Source organism: Acomys minous (assembly GCF_964271855.1).
Source record: "Acomys minous genome assembly, chromosome: 6".
Classification (NCBI taxonomy): Eukaryota; Metazoa; Chordata; class Mammalia; order Rodentia; family Muridae; genus Acomys; species Acomys minous.
Window position 1 is genome coordinate 37871683 of NC_140487.1, and position 26087 is coordinate 37897769.

General features: G+C 43.0%; 1 protein-coding gene across 3 annotated transcripts in view; it reads left to right on the forward strand.

Annotated features, from left to right (window-relative positions):
* Positions 1–26087, forward strand: part of LHFPL3 (LHFPL tetraspan subfamily member 3) — a 470489-nt gene that overhangs the window by 318615 nt on the left and 125787 nt on the right. For 2 of the 3 annotated variants that reach the window (XM_084788072.1, XM_084788071.1), the window contains exon 2: positions 3406–3642. In XM_084788072.1, the coding sequence (XP_084644198.1) occupies positions 3406–3642 (237 nt within the window). Of the gene's footprint in view, positions 1–3405; positions 3643–11235; positions 11342–26087 lie in introns of those variants that run through there. The other variant, XM_084788070.1, reaches the window with a different exon arrangement.

The window sequence follows — 26087 nt, forward strand, 5'->3', positions numbered from 1 at the left end:
TATATACTATATATGTATTTTAAGTAAACTTATAAAAGAAACTTTCCTATGACTTTGTCGGACATCCTTGTTTTTATTTATCTCTGCTTCCCTCTTTTCTCTTTGATAAAGTTTCCTTGTCCTGTTGTCCCCCTTTATAGCACCCACATCCTACTATCCCCAGCTCTAGAGCACATGCACACACACGCATGCACACACATGCACATGCACGCACACACGCAGACACACACACACACCAGTCCCTTTCTATATTCCTGGTTTCTTCGCTATATAATTAAATCTACAGGTTATATAGATGTTCCTAGTTTCTACAGTCTATCTAATCAAATCTAAGGATTCAATTGGGAGCTAGAATGCACAAGTAAGAGAGACCATGAGGCATTTGGCTTTCTTGGTCTGGGTTACTTCACTCAATATAATATGTTCCAGTTTTATCCATTTACCTGAAATTTTCATGGTTTCAATTTTCTATACATCTGAATAGATTGCATTGTGTATATGTACCACATTTTCACCAGCTAGACTACTACTTGGTATATGCCCTACAGACTCAATAGAGTCCACTCAGGCATAGTCAACGCTGAATGGAAAAAAAAAACTCAGATGTTTAACTGGTGGATATATATTTTAGATATTTTTTAAATATTAAAGTAATTTAGAAGTTTTTCAAATATAGTTTAGACTCAAAGATTTTCTGCATTGTCCAAAATAAAGTTAATTCTGCTTATGGACACAGCATCTGGTACAGCACGGATAGTCTGCGCTAGATAATGTGGTAGAGCATATGCTGTGCACTTAGTGCTGAGAAAGCCAGGATGTGACAATAATAGTTTCAGTTCACCCAACACACTGCATTGAAATCCACCTCAAATATGTGGAATCTGTTGTCTAGTCACAAAAAATTGTCTCTGAATGCCTCCTAATTTGAATCTCTCTTTAACTATATTGGGCCATAGCCTAATGGTGTTATTGACTGTGACTAACTACATTTTAGTGTATCAGATTCAGATATTATAACCATTTATTTACTCATCCATTTTTTCATTCAAGCATATTTTAATGCCTCTTTTGTTTGAGATATTCATTGTTTTACATTCTATGAATATGACAAATGGCCAAAGTTTCTCTTCTCAGAAAGCTTAGTCTCTTAATTGAGACAATATTTGTAAATGCATAACCTTAACAACAAAGAAAAATCAACGAAGATTCTAAACTAAGTATAAACAATGCCTATGAGGGCTTGTAGAAGGGCAGTGTCCTAAATGAAAAAGAATTTGGAGCCAGGTATGGTGGCTTCTGCCCCTAACCACAGCACTTCACAGCCTAGAACAGGGGGATCATGGGTCAAAGCACCAGCTTGGACTACTAATAGCCAGATTGTCTCAAAAGAAAAAATTTTTAAAAGACATGGGGATTTTTTTTTTCAGTCAGAAAAGTCCCTGCTGCATAAGCATGAGAGCATAAGATTGGATTCCCAGAATGCACCAGTGCCTGTAATCCAGTCTGAATCCCCGAAGCTCATTGGCTAGTTAGCCTAGCTGACTCACTAGGAGTCAGATTTAGTGATAAACCCTGTCTCAAAAAAATAAAGGTAGATCAGCGCCCAATCATCATCCGAGAGGCTCCATCCAGCAGCTTGTGGAAGCAGATACACAGATCAGCAACTAAGCATTAGGTGGAGGAGCTTGGGGAAACACCAGGAAGGGGGAGGGGTGGAGGGAGAGAGGCTGTAAGGAGCCAGAGGGGTTGAGGACACCAGGAGAACACAGGTGACAGAATCAGCTAAGAGGGGCTCATAGGGGCTCACAGAGCTTGAAGTGACAATCACGAAGCCTGTGCGGGTCTAAGCTAGGTCCTCAGCATATATGTTGTGTTGTGTGGCTTGGTGTTCTTGTGGGACTCCAGTGGGATGTCTCCAACTCTGTGCCTGCTCTTGGGGCCCTTTCCTTCTCCTGGGTTGCCTCATCCCACCTGGATACAAGGTTTTGTGTCTAGTCTTCTTGTAACTTGCTATGCCATGCTTGCTTGATGTCCTTGGGGTGCCTGCTCTTTTCTGAAGGGGAACAGAGGAGGAGAGGATCTGGGGGAAGGGCGGCGGAGGCAGGTATTGGGGTGCGGATTGGTTCCAAATGCTTTTGTACTGGGCGAAGGTAGTGGAGGGAGGGAAAACTGGTGGAAACGTAAGGTATGAGAGGAGAATACATCTTTAAAAAATAAAACGTTAGAGAACAACTAAGAATAGACACTTTACGTTGACCTCTGGCTTGAACCTGCACAGAGAGAGAGAGAGAGAGAGAGAGAGAGAGAGAGAGAGAGAAACGCAGCACACATATATTCACATAAAGGGATGAAGGGAGGGGGTACTGTTGGTTGTTGTTGTTGTTGTTGTTGTTGTTGTTGTTGTTGTTGTTGAGCACAGCCCCCTAAATATAGCCTGAACAAAGACAACACCAATAGGCATGCTGACATAGGTGGGGGACAGCACAGGAAGCCTCAACACTACACAGAGAACTACAGGCAGCTAAGGACTCCTGACAGTGAGAGAACAATCTCCTCCAGGGAAAGGCACAGCAATTGGCTATCCAATACCAAACAGTCAGCCCTGAAATTACACATATATGTGTAGCATTATGCGTACTAAGTAGGTTGTATTTATTTATTTAGGAATATGTAATGGATTATATATGCATACACACACACACACACATATATATATATATGAGAAAACAAGAGATACACATAAACAATTAAAGAAAAAGAAACCAAGAATTTCAATTAGAGCAAGAGAGTACATGGAATGAAAGGGTTTGGAGGGATGAAAGAGAAGGGGAATGTAATATAATATAATATAATATAATATGATATGATATGATATGATATGATAAATATAATATATACAAATATTAAATAGAATGGAGACTAGAATAGAAAGTATCAATACGTGCTGCGCACGGTAAAGAGAGTTTCGAGAACTGTCTGGACACAGGTGGGAACCACAGTGTTACTTTTCCAGAGATTCAAAGCCAGTGTGCACTCTGCTGTTTTCCATGTTATCCTGATCCCGTCTCTGGCTGCTGCCATTGCTCTTCAAAGCAGCACTGAATTGTCATCCTGCCGTACGACGGTTCGGTTTGCAATGGAAGCCTTCCTGCAGATGTGCGCAAAAGTTCAGCTTCTCAATATGTTCTCATGGCTCCATCTACCTTAACTTACCTCACAGTGCATGGGCTCACTGTAAAGGACAGGCCCCGGGATCTCTCTGCATCCTAGTCCAGGGTCTGCTGCAGGCGGGGGAAGGCGGGGCAAGAAACAGTGGTGAGAATTGGAAATGTCTGACGAGCAATATCAATAGTTTTGAAAGTAAAATGTGTACCTTCTTTTTCCTTCTGTCTTTCTCTCGCTAAGCTGCCTGCCTTGTGCTTGGCTGTATGATTTTTCCTGATGGCTGGGATTCGGATGAAGTAAAACGGATGTGCGGGGAGAAGACGGACAAATACACCCTCGGGGCCTGCTCGGTGCGCTGGGCTTACATCCTGGCTATCATTGGAATACTGGACGCCCTGATCCTCTCGTTTCTAGCGTTTGTGCTCGGGAACCGACAAGACAGCTTGATGGCAGAGGAACTAAAGGCAGAAAACAAAGGTAAGATTACTTAAGGAACTCTCACTGAATGCCTCAAGCTCAAAAGCTAACCCAAAAACAAATGAAACAGCCGCCCTCCTGCTCCTGACAACCAAGTCCTCGTCCCCGCCCCCACCTCCCCCGCGCCCCCCGAGGCTCTCCTTTGCATTGTTAATGCTTCTTGAGTCTAACTAAGACTTCTCTGCAGACTCAAGACATTTGCAAGACCTGAGTATAGCACTGCGTTTTCTTACTCTTCTGATACACTTACCTTTCTGGGGCTCTCCAAGTCCGTTGTGACAGTTTAAGTAGCTTTCCTTCTCTAATGCCTTAGCTGTCAGGAGTCGATGACTAAGAGGCAGCCTTGGGGAGGGGTGTCTATTTGATCAAATGGGATGTGCTTCCCTCTCTGTGGATGTGCCTGTGCTTCCCTCTCTGTGGATGTGCCTGTTTCTCCAGGAGTGTGTCTTTGAGATATCTAAAACCCATTGCAAGCACTCGATCCGAATTCAAACTTGTCTTGTGGGTTGGGGGAGTTATGGGGGTTATAGCAGCACCCCCACTGGCTGGACTTCCCAATGTGTTATCTGGGTAACCAATTCCTCAGACTTCTTTTCAGAAGGAAGCTGTCTACTGAAATACAAGGAAACTGGTGATTAATGCCTAGGTATATCAAAGTAGGTGACCTAAAAGCCAGTATGCCATTATCCAAGGTAAATCTTGCACTTTTACTTCCACACTCCCAAACCTGTTTTTAGGGTAGAATTTTAATGCCAATAATCTGTTATAGCTTTAGATTTGTGTAATGCATTTCATCTTTATATTATGAGGTTGGGAGTTCCTTCTGTTGAGGGGTAGGTTGGTTGATTTTTGAGACTGGGTCTTGCTCTATAGGCCAGACTGACCTCAAGCTCTTGAGCCTCCTCTCTGATGCAGCCCCATGAGTCTTTAGCCTGTGGGCATGTGCCACCACGCCTAGCTCTTTATGTCACCTTCAAGCTTCATGCTTTGCAGTTGCATTGTCACCTCCACCTGAGGGCTTCCTTCCAGCTTTTTGTTCCTAAAAAGGAGTGAAATCCATCCTTGAATTCTAAAACTTAGGTATGGCTTCAGGTAGGTGCTAATTGGAAGCATGCCTCACTATGTTTAACAGGCCTCTACTGTAAATATATTCTTGTGTAATGGTCACATAGCCAGCCTCACATGTGGCCATCATTGTCCATGCTTGCAAAGTTCTGAACATGGAAAGGTAAATGGAGTCACCAAGAGGGCAGCAGACACCCAGGAGCTTTCATCCTCTGGCTTATAGGCTCAGCTTAGTTTACTTCATCTCATCTTTATGCCTAGAATGTTCTAGGCATAAAAATAACTTTTACAGGGAATGCCGCTAAGACTTACAAAAAACAAAGCTACCTTTCCCTCAGAGTTGCTCTCTCCAGATTTAAAGAACACTCGCTATAAAGATAACAGTTACAGTTTTGTTTCTGTCACAGATTTAGTCCTTTCTGTGCACTTATTAGTCAATTTTTATGAGCTTAATTTTTTTTAAAAAATCTACAAAAACGTAAAAACTGTATACACCATAATTTATCAGACCCAAAGTCTTCACAACTTAATGGACTCCTATGCAGTTAGAATTAGTATTCTAAAGAGAAGCCATGGAGTTTCACATTAGATTTTATACTTTCAATACTGAATATATTTTATGTATTTCTCCACCACCAAAACCAAAACAAGAATTCTGTGATAACATTACAACTAGAAAAAAATTGCTTTCATAACTTGCGTCTTCAGTTTTTCCTCATCCCTTATATTTGTTCTTCTCTTTTCTTCGTGTTCTGCCGTGCTATGCGTGTGGTTGTTTTCATATGTGCGTATATTAGTCATGCACTCCTTGATTTGATGCTCTGTTTGGAGCTCTCATCTGTCTCTCTGGTCTGTTGGGGATACTCCATTTCTGTCTTCTTCCCTCCATATTCAATGGTAAGGACAGTTCAAATCTGTCAAATTACCTCTCTGGAAGGAATGGGTGGAAAACTACATTGTTCTACAAACACTTGGATCCTTCTGGCCTCTAGCAATTGGCCAGAACATTGTTTGTTCCCTTTAATGTTCAAAGTCACACTGAAAACTTCTGACTTCTCAGATCCTCTTTGACCACAAATACAAGAAAACTCAGAAAAAATGCAGTTAAAGTCAGTAGCAGATCATCCGCTGCAGAACAGAGTGATCCAAGGAAGCAGAGAAAGCGACAGACCATGTGATGAGACCATCAGTGTCTCAGTCCAAGTGCCTTAATCTGCGACTCTGAGAAAGTAAAAACAATTTTGCTATGCAGACTTGCCAGGCCGTTATGCACTAAGTCTCTATAAACCCGGTCAAGATTTCTAATCCTTGTATGTAATTTAACCAAACCTACATGTTCCTGAGAGGTGATCTAAAATTTACTCTTGCTGTACAAAGAAGCCTTTGTTGTTTGGTATTATTTAGTAATTTGTTCAAGGTTGAAACTTCCAAACTCAGATTACCTGAGGCCAATCAAGGATTCTATATTTGATGTCTATGAACCTAATTTGCAGTTATAAAACTGATTATATATTAATTGGTGTCCTTATAACTGCATGGATGTATTAATATCACTGTTGACTAATTAAAATACTTTCCAGTATCAGTTTTTACTGATAAAACTACCAAAATGTCTCTTGGGGGAAAAAATCTTTGTTTTGGTTCCATGGTAACATATTAATATGATGACAAATGTAGTCCTGGCTCAGAATTTTAGAAGAATGTATTCACTCCAGATGTTTTCTGGTGCTAGGGAGCCAGGCAGTGCTATATGTGAAGCCACGGCTGAAAAAAGTAAAGAATGTTTGCATTTCTACACCACTACCACGGCACACTGTAGCATCTTCTATGCATTTTGAAAGTAGCAGATGCATAGGAAGGAACAAGACGTGATCAGGACAGAAGACAGACTCCTGAGGACCACACCTTGTCTGGAGCTACTGCACCAACTCTACAACACGTCCACTGCTTTATTTGAAAGAGCCACCATATAAATCCAGGTTTCCTATGTGTCATTGTAGCAAGGATATTACTTAGACCCATGAGTCCTTCTCAGAAGGCACCCTAATGGGATAAAACAAAATCTCTGCCACAGAGCCAGGCATGGTGGCGCACGCCTTTAATCCCAGCACTCAGGAGGCAGAGGCAGGCGGATCACTGTGAGTTCGAGGCCAACCTGGTCTACAAAGTGAGTACAGGACAGCCAAGGCTACACAGAGGAAACCTTGTCTCAAAAAACAAAAAACAAATATATATATATATCTGCCACATCCATCACAGAGAAAAGAATTTGTTTCTAATTGCTGACCGTACTCCACTCATGGGATCTCAACACAGAAAGGAAATTAGATGCTACTGGATCCTAAAATAACCATCACAAAGATGCTATTCTGTGAGAAAACAGGAGGGGTATGTACCTAAAAGTCCTCACCTCAGCCAGTTACAGCTATCACCCAGGAAACATTTTCAGTGTGTTTGCCCCAGGCCCCCTTCAGCTCACCCTCCAGTATTTCTTGAGGCTCCTCTTGCCCAAGAGCACAAAGCTCACTTGAGAGATACCTCAGCTGGAACAGATTGTAAATTGTGGAATGAGGAAAAAAATGTAAGCAAAGGCATTTTCTCATACCTTCAACCAAAGCAAAGCAGCCACATTGCTGTGCTTCTGCCCTTAGGTTGAAATCAAGAGCAGCATCTGTTTTATGGAAAATCACAACTTGAGGATCCAAGTGCGCCCTCTCTCTCTCTCTCTCTCTCTCTCTCTCTCTCTCTCTCTCTCTCTCTCTCTCACACACACACACACACACACACACACACACACACACACACACACACAGGGCCATCTATGGAGCCCACTGGGAGTGACAGGGTAATATTTGTGAAATATCTCTTTCCTTGTCAGACATCATTTACAAAGAGGTCTGTTTCTACCTGTGTGTGTGTGTGTGTGTGTGTGTGTGTGTGTGTGTGTGTGTGTGTATGTGTGGTCTTTGAAATCACTTATCGGATAATTGGGTCCTCTCAGGAGCAGCTTTAACATAATTTTTAATGAAAAGAAAAGGTTTTAATGAAAAACAGAGAAAAATTAAAACTGCTTAAATCCAGTCACCTTGTGTCAGATTTGGCCATTAAGGAAAAAGAAAAACCCACAGGCCCCTCCTCCCTAGGGAACCTGGGGGACCCAGGCCAGGGCTGTGTGGTCCCTGACACAGGGACGACAGTGCTAGGCTGGGCAGGTGTTTCTTCTTGTTGAGGAGTACTGCAGCCCGGTTTCTAAATGAGCCAACAGCAGTCGGCATTTAACCTTGATATGCTGTTTAATTGCATATTTTAACACACTGAACTGTGAAGTCAATTTAATTATGTAAAATTAAAGTTTCACCCAGATAAAAAGGATTTGAAATGAAAGCCTCAATTTCAATTTCTTTCATTAACTGTGAAAGGATAAATAATTACATTTTTCAGAGCTCCTATGCCATAAATATCTCTTTCCTTGTCAGACATCATTTATAAAGAGGTCTGTTTTTACGTGTGTGTATGTATGTGTGTGTGTGTACGTGAGCGTGTGTGTGGTCTTTGAATCACTTATCAGATAATTGGGTCCTCTCAGGAGCAGCTTTAAAGTCACTTTGTCTTTAAGCACTTAAACCGCAAATGAGGAAACTTGATCCAGGGGTGACTCGAGCTACTGTTTATGAAGTGTTTGAGGACTTTTTAATGCTGTAATAGAGGAGTGAGAATAAATTCATCTTACTTCCCTAATTGAGAAATCCCTTTGGAATTTTGATTTTCCATGTCATACCATGCCATGACCACACGGTGAGTGGCAGTGTGGTATAGTGTAGGAGAAAGAACCTGCGCGTAGCTTCAGGTTGGGCAGCAGTGCTGCTATTCCTGACGCTAGCTAAGGCCAACACCTGGCACAGTTTTCCAATTAACGCCCCTAGTCTCCAAAATGCAGATCTTAAACAAATAGCATCTAAGGTTCTTCCCAGGACTCAAAGATCTGAGTCTGGTAAGAGTTCTTGCCCTCACAGCCATGAGCACAGCTGATACGTCTGCAGCTTGTCGGTGTGCAGCAGTGTCTAAGAAATAGAAAAATCAGAGGTCAGGGCATGGAGCTGTGTGGTACCCTGAGTCTTCTTTTCTCTCTCTCCTGTGTGTCCCCCTCCCCCCTCCCCCCCATGATCCACTCACCCCTGACCCATTCATTCATACCCCCTAGAGCAGAGTGAGTCTGAGTTAGCAGGCTGTGGTACAATGCAACTGCTCCTCCATGCCTAACTAAATCTCGACACCATGTCAGAATTGTGGGCACCATGATGGCGACTTGAGGGTCAGGACAGACACCTTCTTTTTGTTCTCAATGCCAGCAGATGCCTCTGGTCCAATCCCTGAGTGCCTCAGAACCTCTGCTTCGTCTCAGTAAAATGGCAGCGACAGTATCCAGTCTAGTCTTACGCCGTCTGAGAGAGTTCAGGCAAAGCATGAAGGTTAGAAGTCACTTATCAACACCAGGGCCGGCACAGGCTTTAGTATGACTGGACATCTGCCATGTGAAAGTTGACTCAACCATTGAAATAACAGAGTGAAATAGTTGCCGTCACCCTAGTTCTTTCTAGCCCAAACTGCAGTACAAGGAAGTTAAAGTTAGCGTCCAAACGTTCAAAGCTAGGAAGGAGTGGGTCTAACTCATTTAACTCACAATTTCAGGTCTTGTCTTTGGCCCAGCGTCATATAACCCATTTTTAAGATGCATTTCTGTTGGTTTTCAGCTTGGCTAGAGAGCCCTGTACAAACCATTGGGTTTATTCCTGCTTCTGTTTGGTTGCTTTTAGAAAAATGCTATATAATCAAAAGCTCAATACACTGGAGAGAAACTTACATAATCCATGCTGCTACTTAGCTATAAATTTTTATTTTTAAAAAAAATAGCAAAGTGAGATCAGGAGACCCAGGAGAAAAGCATCTTTAACTGTTATGAACTCAAACTTGAATGAGGCCACAGTGAATAGTCTGTTTTCTAGTGGAAACCAACAGTGCTTGGTGTCTTCAACAAATCTTAGAATGGACCCGAATGGAAACTGCATACGTCCTGGTCCTTTGTCAGAGGGGCTAAAATTATACAAGATACTGAAGCAAAGATGAGAGGCCCTTGGGAGGCGATCTGCCTTGTACCCCACTACTTTTACTTGTTCTCCACTTCACACGTTCGTAACATTTGGGGTTCACCCGCAGCACTTTGCAGATGCTGTCTTGTCAAGGATCCTTCCCAACCTGCCGCCTGCTGGATCCCATAGTCCAGTTTCAAGACTTAATGTCTGTTTATTTGTTAGTTTTCCCGCATCTTGAAACTCTAGCTTGATTGGGATCCTATAAATGGCCTTACCTAATTCCCCTGCCTCCGGCTCTTCCTGCGCAGACTCCTTTGCTGGTTTCCCCCCATCTTCCACTCGCTGGGGTATCTTTAGCTGCACTTCCTTCCTGCTGACCTCATAGCTTCCAAGGTACATCTGCATCCTCATGACGCTCAGGTTCAATGAAGTCTGATCTCCCATATCCGACTCCCTATTTAAATCTTTGGTTGAAATCTCGTGTCTAACACTTCCATGGCCGAGTTCCTTGTACAATCCCCAAACCCACAAAACCTCATCGTCTTCCTTATCTCAGCTTATAGCAGCCTCATCCTTCCGAATGCTCTGATCAACATTTGTACCGTCCCACTTCCTCCTCTCACAACTCAAACCTATTCATCACAAACGCCCTACTAGCTGCACCTGTAAACTAGTCTTCCCACCACCTTACCCCCATACCTGCTGCTATCCGGGTCCACACTATCATCCTCATTTTCTAAAAGCTAATTCATCCTCTTGCAGTCTAACCTTCCGAGCATCCAGTACAATGCAGCTACTGGCATCGCTCTCAGTCTGAGGACCTCTGGTGACTTGGTGATCTCACTCCGGGAAAGCGAAAGTCATGTCCCGTGTTCTACAAGGCTATGCAAACCTACCTCCATCTTTGCCTGTCAGTTCTTCCCTTAACACCCAGCTTCCTCATCCCTTCCTGCTCTTCAGACATTTAGGGGCAGCCTCTGCTTTTGTTGTTCCCTCTTTCTGAAATACTCTCCTCCAAAACCATAAGGTTTACTCCCTCCCTCTCCTGGGATTTACCGAAATATCACCTCTGTGATAAGCACACTGCCTCTTCTTAATTATTTTCTGTCTCCCTGGGGAAGGCACAGGCAGAGAGTTTTCTCTTTGTTTGCTATTACAACCTTAATATTTGAATAATGTCTGGCATGTGTTGACTCTCAGTGGCTACATGTCAAATAAGTGAACTGTTGAATGAATTCCAGCCCTCTTCTAGCCATACTGTTGTGTTCATGGATCCTAGGCATGAAAAAGGTTCTGCTTTGGTGGAGCTGCAACGTGCTTCTTTATTATGTCTATCCAACTCCCTTCCTTCTACTTGTAATCACTGAGTTATCCAAGAATCGTTACTGAGACAGAAATGGGCATGACAACACATTCACCAAGATGCCATCATTTTCAGCTTCATGTTGTCATCAGTGCTGTCTACGAGACACAAAAGGAACCAGGAGTGCTTACCACCGCTGGTGAGAGGAGGGAAGAGAGAAGACATCTAAAGGTGTGGTGAGGGAGGGAGGTGGATAAGATAGCCAAAGATGTGGTGGTGGGGGGGGGGAAGCAGAGGGGACATCCAAAGGTATAGTATGAAGACAGAGATGGCAAGACCAGCCAAAGATGTGGTGGGGGGAGAACTTGGCAGGAGCTTCAGTGTGCAATTGGAGATTGTCTTCTTCAATTTATCCTTCCAGGCTAGAGGTCAAACACTCCCGTTCATTAAAAAGTTATGTGTCAAAATCACTCATGTGCTGCAGCTGGCTCTAAGAAAGAATTTCCTCTGTGACGAGTACCCAAACTCCAGTAATGGAGATTTGCTCTCTGTTTTCCCTGTTAGCTGACTTCCAGCAGAAGTAGCTTAGAAATCTGAGGGCAAAGCCAGGGCTGACTGAGCAGTTGACCCAAGCAACGCCATTTTCAACTCGGCTTCCAAAGCCAAAATAATTTTTTGGCATTTCAGTGCTTTTTTTTTTTTTTTGTCTTTGAGACAAGGCCTGCTGAGCCAAGAATCTCTCAGGAACTATCCAACCAGTTGAAAGAAAGGAACTCTGAGGTTTGTTGTTTTTAAGAAGAGGGGGTGGAAGAGGAGAGGAGAGGAGAAGGGTGGAGAGAGAGGGAGAGAGGCAAAGAGAGAGAGAGAGAGAGAGGGAGAGAGAGAGAGAGAGGGAGAGCTTTCAATTGAGTTAGAACTTCTGCCTCCATCTCTTTCCTTCTCCCTTTTGGCACTGTGGTCTCGAAGTCTGGAACCAATGAGTGTGACTGATGTTCACAAAACCCAATCTGTGAGTTGTATTTTTTCTAAGTGACTCATCTGTGCACGGTCCTCTTTTCTTCTCTAAGGCAGGACACTCCATGTAACTTCACCACGCAATTTAGCATTCGATGATAATAAACTGCATTAGTGATCACTTTTCTCTTTCTAAATCTTCTGCTTTGATTTTAACATGTAACATAAATCTATCCATTAAAATAACTGCTTTTAAAAAAAATAACTGCTTTTATTTGGGGCAAACACTTCCAGATGTATTGATTGATTGATGATTGATTTTTTTGAGACCAGCTTTTGTTGTGCATCTCAGGATGGCTGGAACTTGTGATCCTCCTGCCTCAGTCTGCTGAGTGTTGGGATCGGGGTCATACGCAGGCATGTCCAACTCTAGTCTTCCAATAGATGCTATCATTAAGCTTCTACCGTAATTACAGTATTACGGTAGAATACTGTAACTACCGTATTTAAAGCTTTTTCTCCAATAAACTAACAGCATATGTTGGCTTAGTTTCTTGCTGTTTGATCTTGCTTGGTTCCCCTTCTAACTTCTCTCGCCCATCCTGCAGTCTCTGGAGTTTTCTTTATGTGACCTGCAACAGAGAAGAGCACACTTGAAGAAAAACACTAGTCTTCATGAGTATAATTCTAGGCAAACCTCCTGGAGCCCCGGCTTCTCTACCAGAATTTTTTTTTCATGTACATAAAACTTCAGTTAGAAAAACAAACCTCTCCATTCTTACTGTGTATTCAATGACTCCGTTATGAGGTCAGAGCATAGAAACACAGTCACTCATCTCACCTGCAAGGGAGAAGCACGGTTGTTCTCATCCTGAACAGAGACAAACAAAAAGTGCTGTGGCAAATAAATGCTAAGGCTCCTGGCACTAATGTGTTGTCTCAGGGAACATTTCCCCAAATCTTCCCCCCCACACACACACACACCTGAAAATAAGCATGCAGACTCCACTTCTTCCACTTTGGGATCTTGAAATCAAGCAAAAAACTGTCTTTTTCGTGTTGTATCCACTCTTCAATTTCCTACCTGTACAGGTGCTTAATAAATTTTAACATTTGTCACTTAATACATTTAACTTTAAAAACTTTATGGAAACTGTTAATGTTTCCACTTAACATCTCTTTTATACAAGAAGCAATTTGCCTCTTCATTAATTGCAAAGAAAATAAACTCAACTATAAATTGCCTGGTAGTGATGAGTGGTTTTTTTTTTTAAAGACTCATTGTTCCATTTGCTGGAACACTTTTTTCCATCCTTTTACCTTAATGGTATTTACTGTTGATGGTTTGGTGAACTCCTCGGTGTCTCACCTCCTGTTTTCTAGCCCACTCTGCTAATCTGAGTCTCCTTTTGGAGAATTAATGTAATATTATTTTTTTAAAGACCCCATGGGTGGATGATAGATAAGAACATTATACAACTGCTCTTCCTTTTTAGGTAAGTCATCTCACTCCTGAGGCTTTTGTTTTAAGAGCCACAAACATTGTATTCTGTTCCACACAAAGGGCAAAGAAGGGCATCCATAGCTGGTGAAAATCCCTGGGGGTCTCAAAACTGAGTTGGACAAAGCTTATTCTAAGACTCACTGATGACAGCAGTTAGTGACTTGAGTACCAAGTTGTATTTCCAAAATCCGATCCTGTCCTGGAATTTATGCTTCATAAAGGCACCTTGATGGGCCATCTCCATGTGAGATGAGTGACTGTCCTTTACTGAGAATTGAGGTACACCAGCATCTGTGAAAAATTGTGGTATAATAAGTAGAGACTCCTTCCCAAGGACAACTGGACATAGAAGTATTCATCTTCTGGGATGCTTTTGAAAAATCATCCTGTAGAGAAACATCAGAGAGTCTATTAGTATCAAACAAAGAAGGGAACAATGATGAAAAATGGAAAATATGATAGACACATTGTGCAGTGAAAGCAAGTAAAACGAATAGTGTAGGTGGGGAAGTCTTTTACTTGAAGCATTAATTTCACAGTAAACTACTTAACATTTTTATCTCCATAAACTACAAGGAGACAGTCCCTTGTAGCTACCAACATGATGACTTTTTGGCCACATCCTTACAGACAACCCACATCAGGTACAGGCAGGTGCTGTATCCATGCACGACCTTGGCTTTTTATTCCTGCTTTGCTCTTCAAACAAAAGGCCTCAAATTCACTGGCATGAAAGCACAGCTTTTCCTGTGTCATTACACTCTTTCTAACCTAATGTGACCTTAGGTGATGCACCTAGACTAACCGGGATGTGAAAAGTGAAAGCTGGCATCTCCTATGAGACGTATCTGCAAAGCAAGGTGCTGTCAGTATCCACCAAAAGCGAGACTGACAGCACTGTCAAGAGATGAGGAAGGCAAAACTTATTCGAGGCCTGGAGGAAGAGCAGCTGTGGTGTGCATGTCAGCAACCCCAACATATGTTCCAACAGAGCAGCTAGACAGATGGCTTCCTGGAGAGAAGGCAGATGGCTAAGGCCACAGGCAGGCGCACTGAAACCCAGCTCTCACCTAGAGCCCTGGAACGACAGGGGAGGGTCTTCTCCAAAGAAAGTCTAAAATAACTATCTCTTGCAAGAGATGGCAAGTGCAAAGGCTCCACAAGCAAACTCCATCTCCTAGCCTGGCATCTCCTCCCCAGAGGTTGGACGTTCGGTGCCAACATGCAATACCTCAGACATTCAGGTAAGACAGATGGAATTCGTGGTGCTCCCAGACTTTAGCAGCTGTGACATAAAGAGGCCACGTGTGTTGATCTCTAGGAACAGATGCGACTCTCCCTGCCCTCCTTCAGGAAGATGCCTTAAAAGCATGGGCAGCTGTAGTGTTTTGGTCAGACTTGGTAGATTGAAAACCTTTCAGAGGTAGCATGGTGAATTCAACCCTCTTCTCCCTTCTATTGGGGATCGAGTTCAAGGTACACTGAGGACAACGGGAGGGCGTTTAGCCTCAGAACACCCGTGACTCTTTTTGTTTGTTTGCTTTTGTTTTTCGAGACTGGGTTTCTCTGTGTAGCCTTGGCTGTCCTGGACTCGCTTTGTGGACCAGGCTGGCCTCGAACTCACAGCGATCCTCCTGCCTCTGTCTCCCAGAGCGCTGGGATTAAAGGTGTGTGTCACCATGCCCAGCTCAAGCCCCTGGCTCTTAATAGACACTGGGAAGCTTTCTATGTTATTCCAGTGCAAGATCGATTCATCCTGGAGATACTTATCTGGTTGGCAGGAAGTGGGTCCAGGTATGAGAGGGAATCCTCTTCAGGGGATTCTAATGTACAGGTGGGGTTGAGGAGCATTGGGATCACGCCACTTCTTCCCCTGTAGAAGAGACTGAGGCTGATAGGGAGGAAGTGAAGAGCATCTCACAGGAGGCATTACTATAACTGAGATCCATTGGTGGCCTGTGACCTAGGGACGTTCCAGTCAGTAATAAGCTAAAAGCATTCACCTCTCTGAAGAGTCCATTGCTGCTTTCTGGGAAATAGTTTTCAGCCTGCCTAGGCAACCTGATTTGTCACCTGCTAGCTCTGAAAACTTGGACAAGACTAACTTTTCTCATCTCTAAGGACATCAAGAGATTCGGTAGGGGAAGTGAGAAAAAGTATATAACCTGCCTCAGTGGCTAGTGTCTAACAGGCATTGTTATAATTTGTACTTCGTATTTCACAAACAGTGCCTGGTTTGTGTCCAGGAGAGACCATGCCCCTAACTACCCTGCATGGCTGTTTCATTTTGTTCCCAGCTACACTCAGTTTTAATGGAGGTCCCATTAAGATGTGAGGTGTGCCTCTTCCACTTGCTTAAATATGATTTGTCACCTGATAGCTTTATGCATCTTTTTTGTGTGTGTGTTTGTGTGGGTTTTGTTTGATTGTTTGGTTGTTGGTTAGATGGTTTGTTTTGTTTTGGGTGTGTGTGTGTGTGTGTGTGTGTGTGTGTGTGTGTGTGGTTGTTGTTGTTTTGTTTTGCTTTTTATAGACCAGAAATATTCAGTTTTAGCCTAGGTCTCTGGGCTATCTAGACTACAGTTCTTGATCACCCACACAGTGTCAAGTAGGGGTTCTATCTCCTGGGGTGGGCCTTAGGTCAAATCAAGCACCCGTTGGTTACTCCAACAAGGCTTGTACCACCATTGCCCTAGCATAAATTTCAGGCAAGGCAATGGGCTGGCGTTTTCTTTTCAAGTCTATTGTCCTACAAAGCTAGTAACCTTTCTGTGTCATAGATACCACAAAGCTTTAAATGGAGACTGGCTAGGGTGAGTGTGTTGTTTGGCTAGATGTTTCTCTGTGCAGTCTTCTCACACATGCCCACATCTAGAGGGAGGAGGGGCCGTGAGAGTGTGTTTTGACAGCATTCGTTCCTCTATAGCCTTCGCTAGCCACAGAGCTCAAACTGTGTAACTATTTCGGTGAGTTCATTGACAGTCACCGAGGAGAGCACTGGTTCCCCTGATGGAAATGTGACTTCTCACAATGTCACCCATCTTCTATCCAGCTGAGAATTCCTTTGCAGTGTAGCCAGACAGAGGAGGAGCAAAGCCAAGCCTTACATGTGTCCTTCAGAAGTAGTGAAGGAAAGCGGTTCTTCCCAGGCAGAAGGAACAATAAAGACAAAACCACCAAATGCAGAAGAACGATCGCTTTAGCTCATCCACAGGGCAATAAAAATTTAGTGTCAACTTGTCTAGTAGGTCTCTGTGTTTTGGAACAAAACACATCTTTATTTTTTTTTTCACCATAAACATTTTATATAAAAGCTGTATGAAACAGCTATAAGTAATAAAAGTTTTATTAGAAGTTAAAATAAATCCTGGGAGATTCTACCACTCAAAACCTATTTCTCTTTGGCTGACTCTCAGGATATCTCTAACATGACTCTACTCTGATTAGCTGGTTCACATCCACTCAGTAGCATCTGCAGCAAGCCGTGTGATCATCCTTGTGGTGATTAAGATAATAATTTTCAGGTGGTGGCTATCACGTTTATATATTTTTAACACTCGCCAATGATACCTACTTTATAGCACAAATTCTGCCTGGGCATTCTTGGAACCCCAGCGCTCTTTAGTCAGAAACAAAAGGGTTGAAAGTTCAAGGCCAGCCTGGGTCAATAGCAAGACCCTCTCTTGAAGAAATAGCTCCAATCATTCATTCTGAAGGGTAGCTCTGAATCTTTTATAATTAATGAACTTCATTTCTTAAGGAGCTTTTAAGTTTATGGCAAAGCTGGACAGAGAGTCAAGACACACACACACACACACACACACACACACACACACACACACACACACATTTCCTTCCCCATCACTCTCATCAGCATTTGGCATCAGTGTGGTCCAGTGTCGCAGTTGAAGAGCCAGTGGCAACTCAAGTTAGGCATGTTTAATCAAGACTCTGTGTTATGCATTCTATGGGGTTTGGTTTGGTTTTGTTGTTGTTGTCAGGTTTGGTGTGGGTTCTTTAGGGCAGGAGTGGAAATAGAGCCTCTCTCTAGCCTAGGAGGCCTTCATAGGGTTTTGACACCCAGCCTGCGATACAGGTTTTGACAAATGGTGTATTTATTTTCACCACACACACTTAAGAGATGTGATACAATTCGTATGAGGACCAAAATGCTGTAGGTTACATAGAATCCTGTTAACACTGTGGTTATGATGTGAAGATGCTAAAGCCAATGGCTGGGGGCACAGCAGTGTGATTCCTGTCGAGTTCCTCCATAGAAATGCTCTGGAAAATGGGCTCTGCTCCAAACTCCACTTCTAAATTGATATTTAAGAAGTCAAAGCACATATTTTTTTCCCTAGAAACAATTGTCATACACAAAAGTCAAGTCCTTGTGCCTTGTTGAAACCTTATCCGGGATTGTACTGGATCTCTTGAAAGAGTTTCTCACAATAGCACAGAAATAAGACTGCTCAAACAATCACATTCAAAACATTAAAAGTGTACAAAAATTTTACAGACAGAAGTATAAAAGCCACACACACACACACAAACCTTTAAGAATTAAGGGCAGGCAAGGGATATGTCCCATGAAAGTCTTCACTTACCAGGAAAGTGGGACAGAGGGGAGGACATCCTATTTGGACTCTAGGTGAGAGAAGCAAGGGAGAATGGGGAAACAGAAGGATCCAGAGGGTCCTAGAAACCTACAAGAAGAACATTATGATGGGCAGATCTGGGCCCAGGGATCCTGCTCAACCTATGGCACAAACCAAGGGCAATACATGCAGTAAACTTCGAACCCCTACCCAGATCTAGCCAATGGACAGGACATTATCCACAGTTGAGTGGAGAGTGAGGTCTGACTTTCACACGAACTCTGGTGCCCATATTTGACCATGTCCTCTGGATGGGGAGGCCTGGTGGCACTCAGAGGAAGGATAGCAGGCTACCAAGAAGAAACTTGATACCCTATGAGCATATACAGGGCGAGGAGGTTCCCCTCAGTCACAGTCATAGGGGAGGGGAGTAAGGGGAAAATGGGAGGGAGGGAGGAATGGGAGGATACAAGGGATGGGATAACAATTGAGATGTAATATGAATAAATTAATAAAATATATTTTTTAAAAGAATTAGGAGCAGGGAAGATTTTTAAACCAAACTTCCAAGTTGCAAACTGTAAGGCAAAAATGTATATTCATTGAATTGCACCAAATAGGGCCCAGGTCATGAAAAACAGCAAAGACTGGCTGATGAATTAGAAGCTATCTAGAATTTTTCAAACTCGCAAATACTTGTAATCAGCAAAAGAAAAAAAATTCCTCCAAACTAATAAGAAGGGAAAGTTCATGTATAAATTACAAGACAAGCAGATGCTGAAGAGGGAATCTGTAGAAGAGGGAACTCAGAATTCAATACATGAAGTAAATTGCCTCAAACCATTCATTATTACAGAAACGCAAACTGAAGGAACTGAGTCATCAGCTCACCTGCCAGGCTGGCAGAGGATGGACGGCGTGACAGGCAGGGCTTTGCCTTTTTGTGGTGCTGGTAGAGTGCAGACCAAGGGAACCCGAGTCCAGCGCAACTAATGAAACAGTCCCTCGACCTCACCACTTCGACTTCTAGACTTATATCTAAAAACTTTTCTCTAAGGACATAGCAGACGGTCTATGAAGTTGGTCAGTGAAACATTTTTTGTAGCGGGTAGTTGCAAGTAATCTAGTCGCTCACTGAGAAGAGAGGGTAAAGACCTCCAGGAGATTGGAGGCCGTGTTCTATGTAGCAGTTGAGGCACTGCAAATTAAATGAGCACATAGCAACATGGAAGGGCCTTACAGACAAGATGCCTCACAGGAGAAATAAGACATCAGAGAGACAGCGAAAAGGCACAGTCCAAAATACATCACTCCGCCCAGTGCTTAGTCTAGAATAGTAACAGTTAACAAACGTTAGCAATAACTAAGCCCCCAGGCTTCCTGTGCAGGTCAGTAATGAGGACATAGGAAAGGAAGCCTGGGACATGAGGGCTGAAGGTCAGAAAAGGTTATGGGATGTCAGGTTTGAAAGCAACATGAGCAATGTGTCAATGAAGTTTCTGTGTTTCCTTTAAGGAGCCCGTGGTTGGCATTGGCACAGCTTTTTCTTCTTAATCCTTGTTTCTTTACTTCATTTTCGTCTTCCAGTTACAGAAATTCTGGCTTTGGGTCATCCAGTGTTAGAGCAGAGCAAAATAATCCAGGAAAGAAATATAAATATGGAAGCAGGTAATAAGAGAGCATGCCCGTTGGTACTGCTGTGGACACCATCCCACCACTCCCAGGCCTTTGCCTGGGACTGACAGTATCTGGACTAGACACACATTGGGGAGGCAACTCTAGAACCTCATGCATCTTTCAGACTCTTCCTGGAATTGATGAGCTTGCTTGTATCTTATCCTGGTGTAACAGGGACACTGAAGAGTCAACCAAACAGCGCAAGGGTATGTAGCTCACATTCTGTTTGCCAGTTTGTGATGGCCATGCAACCCACACATAGGAGAAGACACAGAGAAGAAAAGTGGAACAGGGCCCACTCTTGCAGTCAACCTGGGAGCGATCATCATCTTAGGAATGGTGAGAGAAAAGAGACACACCCAGCCGAGAGGCAGGACGTTGTTTAAAAGGCAACTATCATAAAAGAAGACCAAAGCCCCCTACACACACATGCTCTCTCTCCTATGCTCATGCACATTAGAGAGAGTGCGTGAGTGAGAGGGTGAGCTAGAAAGTGAAGAGGTGAGCTAGAGAGACAGAGGGAGGGAGGAGGGAAGGAAGGACAGTGGGAGGGAGAGAGGGAGGGGACAGACAGACGGACAGAGGGAGGGAGGGAGGGGACAGACAGACGGACAGAGGGAGGGAGGGAAATACACACATCGTGATGGAAGTGTGGTATTCACTTGGTTACTAAGAGATAGGACCAGAGATTGAAGTAGAACGGAAGTAGAAAATTGGATAATCTATACTGTTTGGAACGATTAAAATAATAATAATAATTTTTCCTAGAATAGAAAAAGAAAATGAATAAATGTGAAGAATGAAGAATTTAACTGAGGGCCAAGACAAGTTTGCAAGTATTAGAGTTTTCCTGACCTTAAGTAACCATTCTCCACTCTTGCCTTTCAGTCTTACTATCACAGCCTAATGTTTGCACTGATGTCCACAGCGACGGTCTGGGACTTACAAAATATGAATACAAACCTGTCAGGTTCTAGCGAGTGTATCTGCATCCCCAGCTTTCAGCTTCTTCAGGAAGAAGAATCCTTTGTCCCAGGGGGAGGCTGTGTTAAACGGTCTGAAATATGGACCCATAGGATATTATAAAACACTCAGCTTTGTCACTTACGGAAACTCATTCACACAGAAAGGCATTCCTGGCCTGCGTGCCAACTCCAGATTGTGATGCTTTTTTTCCTCTGCTACGTGTAAAATACATTTTTCTGCTGCTAAAATTCGATTTACATGTGGCTTTTGACTTGTAAAAAGGTAGCACTGTTGTTATCAAAAGGGTGTCATCCAAGTAAAAAGAAAAGAGAGCCATGAGCCCTACAGGTGAACTCAGTAAAGACATCATCAGGTTAACTAAAGGGACTGCCGTCTAACTCAGTTTTAATCCAGGCTGGGATTGGGCTAGGACTCTTTCTGATATGCTCCCACTATCCTAATATCTGGCATTGAGCAAGTGCCCTGTGCTTACTTGAATTGAACTAACTGGAAATTTTTGGAACCAACCCCTCCCTGCCCCACCACCGAAAAGTGAGTGGAGCGCAGACAGTGCAGCCTCACCCAAGAAAGCCAGGAAGCAGAGTCCTGGGATCAGCCCCACATCCTCACACGGAGGAGCTGGGTTCTGTTTTTAGGATGCTGAGTTCCTGTAAGAGTTGGGCTTATAAAATGAGACTAAATATTTAAAAGACAGAGTGCAGTCTCCTGTAATTCTAAAAATCTTTTTAAAGATCACAGCCGGCCTGTGTTGTCTTGAATGATTGAAGAAGCACAAATAAGAAATTGTCATTTGAAACATCTCAACTCGGATAATTCCTGAGTTTCTCTCTGTAATGTATTTGATTGGCAGATGATTTCCACAGCCAATTTTTAAATCAAGCCGAGGGCAAACAGACTTCTGAGAGAGCGGCTGTTTCTTTGCCTTTCATTAAGTGAGGGAAGACAAGGGGGCTGAGGAAAAAAAAAAAAGAACTCTAAATGTCTACATGTCTGGAGAGCTATCACGTCTCTAGAGACTGCTGTGGGAAAGTGAGATGGAAGAAAGGGCAGGCACGGTGCACCACAGACAGGAGTTTGTCAGGCAGTGACCAGGCATCTTAACAGCCTCAGCTACCAAAGGCCAGCTCTGTTCTGTATTTGCTTCCCACCCCAGCCTCTGGGCTGTAGTTCTTTCAAGATAATCTATCATCCCATGGCCTAATGTACTGTGTGAGTGTGTGAGTGTGTGAGTATGTGTGTGAGTGTGTGTGTGTGTGAGAGAGAGAGCTCTTGTGTGCATGCACATACATGCATGCGCATGCGTATGTATTCACTAGCCTTAGAACAATCATAGTTGCTCAGTGGAGTTCCAAATGCATCGGTGACTTTATATATATATATATATATATATATATATATATATATATAAATAATGAAGAATAACTAATGAAAACACTCTGGAAGTCTTTGCAGCTACAAAACACTACGAAGATAAAAAGGAGGGGGAAAACCGTATGGAGACTGTAAACCCTGCAGCCGAGAAACTAACAATTCTTGTCCAATGGTTCGTTCTTTGTCCCAGGCTCTGCCATGAGGACAGTGCAGTGGCACATCCCCTGTAAGGCACCTAGGTCAGTATTGCCCAATAGGCATATGGTGTGAACCATATACTTTCCCATCTCCTAGAATACAAATTTTTAAAGTCACAAGAAGGTGAGATTAATTTTAGTAATGCATTTGGCTTTCTGTTATCCCAAATTTCACTTCAATGTGTATTCCATGTTAGTGAAACTTTGTGATCTCTGTTACCAAAACATCTGAGAAAACAAAAAAAGGAAGGCTCTGTGTTGCCTGTGGCTTCAGAGCATTTGGCCCACGGTGACAGGATGGCCCACGTCACGGCAGCGAAGAAGCCAACAATATAATGGGAAGAAGTTAGAGGCAACCCCAGGGTTCCACTTCCTCCAGCCTCGTCCCACCTTTTAAAGTTTCCAGAAAACCCTACAATACCACTGCCAACTGGAGACTATTGCTCCAAGACATGTGTCTGTTGTTGATATATATTACATAAATAGTAACCGTCTGCCCCTGACCTCTAAACACTCACAAACACCTTGTAATACAAGATCAGCTTGGTCCATCTCCAAAAGTTCCCAAGAACTTATAGTTATAACGTTGTTCAAAAACCCAAGTTCAGAGCCTTTTCTGAGACTCAAGACAAACTCTTCGCTGTGAACCCTTATAAAACTAAAAAGAAACTTGGCTATTGCCAAGATACTGTAGCATAGAATAAGCAATCCCATTACGAAGAGGAGGAACAAAGCCGTAGCCTCATGGAGGTCAGAACCCTGTCAGGCAAACACTAAGCCCGTAGCTCCATGCCTGGCAGCTGCAGTGTGTGAGCACCTGTGGAGTTAGGCATCCCTGCCCCTTTGACCTTGACGTTCATCCTGTCTCCTGGATTGGTTCTACTCCCTGCCTGTGGCTTTTCAGCAAACATTCCAGATTCCTGCATCTATAACTTCCTGAGTTCTCGAGTGCAGCTTGGGTTTCACACATAGACCTCTCAAGGCCTTGTCCCTTGCTTAACCTCCCATGCCTGTCTCTGACATCTGCTTATAGCATTCTAGCCTTTCTCTAGCCTGCTTCTCTGAACTCTTCCAAGTTCCTCCTACAAATAATTTCTAAATGCATGGTCAGACTTACTCACAGCATTGACCCCACTTCTCTGGAATTTGTTTTCTGTTTGCTACAGCCAACACATTTGCAAGAGCAGCTTAAAGAAAACAGATTTGTGTTTGCTAATAGCTTCACCGGAGGATTCAGTTTGTCGTGGAGGGACAAACAGTTCGGATCAGAGCACACAGGAAGGCCTCGAGACAATACTCTCGCAGGGACCTTCCTCTGCTACATACTTCTCTCAGTTAGACTCTACTTCCTACATTTCCGGAAACCTCCCAAAATAATGCCATCACTTGAGAAACAAGGTCCCAACACAAGAGCCTAAACAATACATAAACTTGACAGTCCCACGTCCCCTGGATGGGGAGGCCTGGTGGCACTCAGAGGAAGGATAGCTGGCTACCAAGAAGAGACTTGATACCCTATGAGCATATACAGGGGGAGGAGGTCCCCCTCAGTCACAGTCATAGGGGAGGGGAGTAAGGGGAAAATGGGAGAGAGGGAATTGGAGAATACAAGGAATAGGATCACTATTGAGATGTAATATGAATAAATTAATAAAATATATTAAAAAATAAATAAATAAATAATAAAAAAGAAAATTAATTTTTCCGTATCATCCTTATCCAACGTGCCTTTTACACTTTAGTTCATCTCAATGAAGATATGGCTAATCTGCCTATGTGGTACACACAGGCACAATAAACAGATAACACAAGGCATCTGATTTTCATTGAGTGACATTCACGAGTTTGTAAAAGTACTCTTAATTCTCCATAAATATCGATTACTCCTACATTTCTTCCAGCAGGAATCCTGCTTTATGAGAGGGAAGTAGAAAAGAAATAGTGTGGTTTGAGGAGCTAGTGTGAAAACAAGGGCTTACGTCAGCTCACTTGCCCCCAGCATATCTAGGAGCGCAAAGGATGAACAGCATTTTGCAGAGGAGAAAAGTCAGGTTCATGTAGCCAAGGTCTTGCCAAAGTCACTCAGCTAATGGTAGCAAAACTGGAAGGGAGCTCAGGCCTGGCTCCAGAGTCCAGATCTTTCTGCCACGCCATGTTCCCTCCTTGGGTAGCAGCGGACCTCCAACTGGGGGGCATCTCAGTCACAGGAAAGATGCCTATAAAAGCGCTGGTTGCTGGGACACATGGGCAGTTTCTGATCCAGCAAGTCAGAGTGGAGCCTGAAAATCTGCATTTCTCCCAGGTTCCGGGGAGATGTTTATGCTGCACTGAACGGCAGGCCATACTGAATGTCAGCTGAAGAAACTGATCTGATTGCGTAAATGAGGGTCCACAGGCTTTAATCTAATGCTGGTTATTACATATGCTTTCAAAAATCAAACTTTGATTTACTGATTTACTGATCTGCTCCATTGTTGTTTTCCTTTGTATGGGCAAGTTGACTGCCATATAGTGCATGCAAGACAGGTGCACCCATTATTATAAGCCCCCTTTTTTTCATTTACAATTAATCATTGAACTAAAACCCCTTATTGCAATAAGGAAGCATTCGCCTCTTCACTCAGTTCCCTCCTATAGGAAGAAATGGCTCATGTGGATGTCTTGGACCATGTGAATATTTGGTAGTCTTTCTCAAAGTGCATACACTTTCAAGTCATCACAACTATTGAAAAGTTCATGTAGCATTTTTCTAGGATGTGTGGCACATTTTCCAAGGGTGACACTTTTTTCCTAGGGTATATAAACATATCACAATTATTTTCCTAGTGACATTTTAAACAACTAAATGATAGTCATTACATGGTGCCGCAGTTTATGAAAACCTTATCTGAGTCTTAAATGTAACGTATTATATTTTAACCACCACTGCTAGGCCAAAGAAGGAACAAATTTCACCTAACTCTAAGTTCCTCACATCTTGATTTATTAAGTGGCTTGGAAGCTCTTGCAATCTTTCCAGCCGTTGACCTCCGGGCCTTTTCACTCTTGCAAGAAGCATCTTTTCCATTCCTTTTATTTATTTCTAATAACTTTAAGCTTTTTCATTTATCCCAACTCCCAAGCCTTGTCAAAGCAAAAACAAAAACAAAAATCGAGATTACTTGCACCCCAGCTGGAGCCTATTATAGTACAAGATGACGGAGGACCCAGGTGTGCTATTGGGACAAGGTCAGGCTTGGCTGGTACTGGCACAAATAATGGAAGTCATCTTTAATAGATGAAACATCAGAAACATGGAGAACGTCTGTGTGTTCAAAACTGAAAAGAGACACACACTGGTCACAGTCATCTAAATAACAAAATAAATAAGAGTGATGCTGTGAAGCCAGCTGCAGAGACCAGCTAGGTCTTTCAGTGTCACACACAGCCTATGCACAGGCTTTAAATCTGTTTTGCCATGAGGATGTGAATTGATTGGTTTTGGAGAAAAAAGATTAAAACTTTTGTGATAATTCATTCTTGTAGCTCTCTCAGCTACAAGGGAAAGGACAGAGTTTGGGTGTGGTTTTTTGTTTTGTTTGTTTGTTTGTTTATTGGGGGGTTGTTACTTTTGTGACAGAAGCAATTTAAGGAATATGTACAGAATATACATATATTTAAGGAATTTCTCTATAGTTAAGGAATTTACCTTTAAGGGAT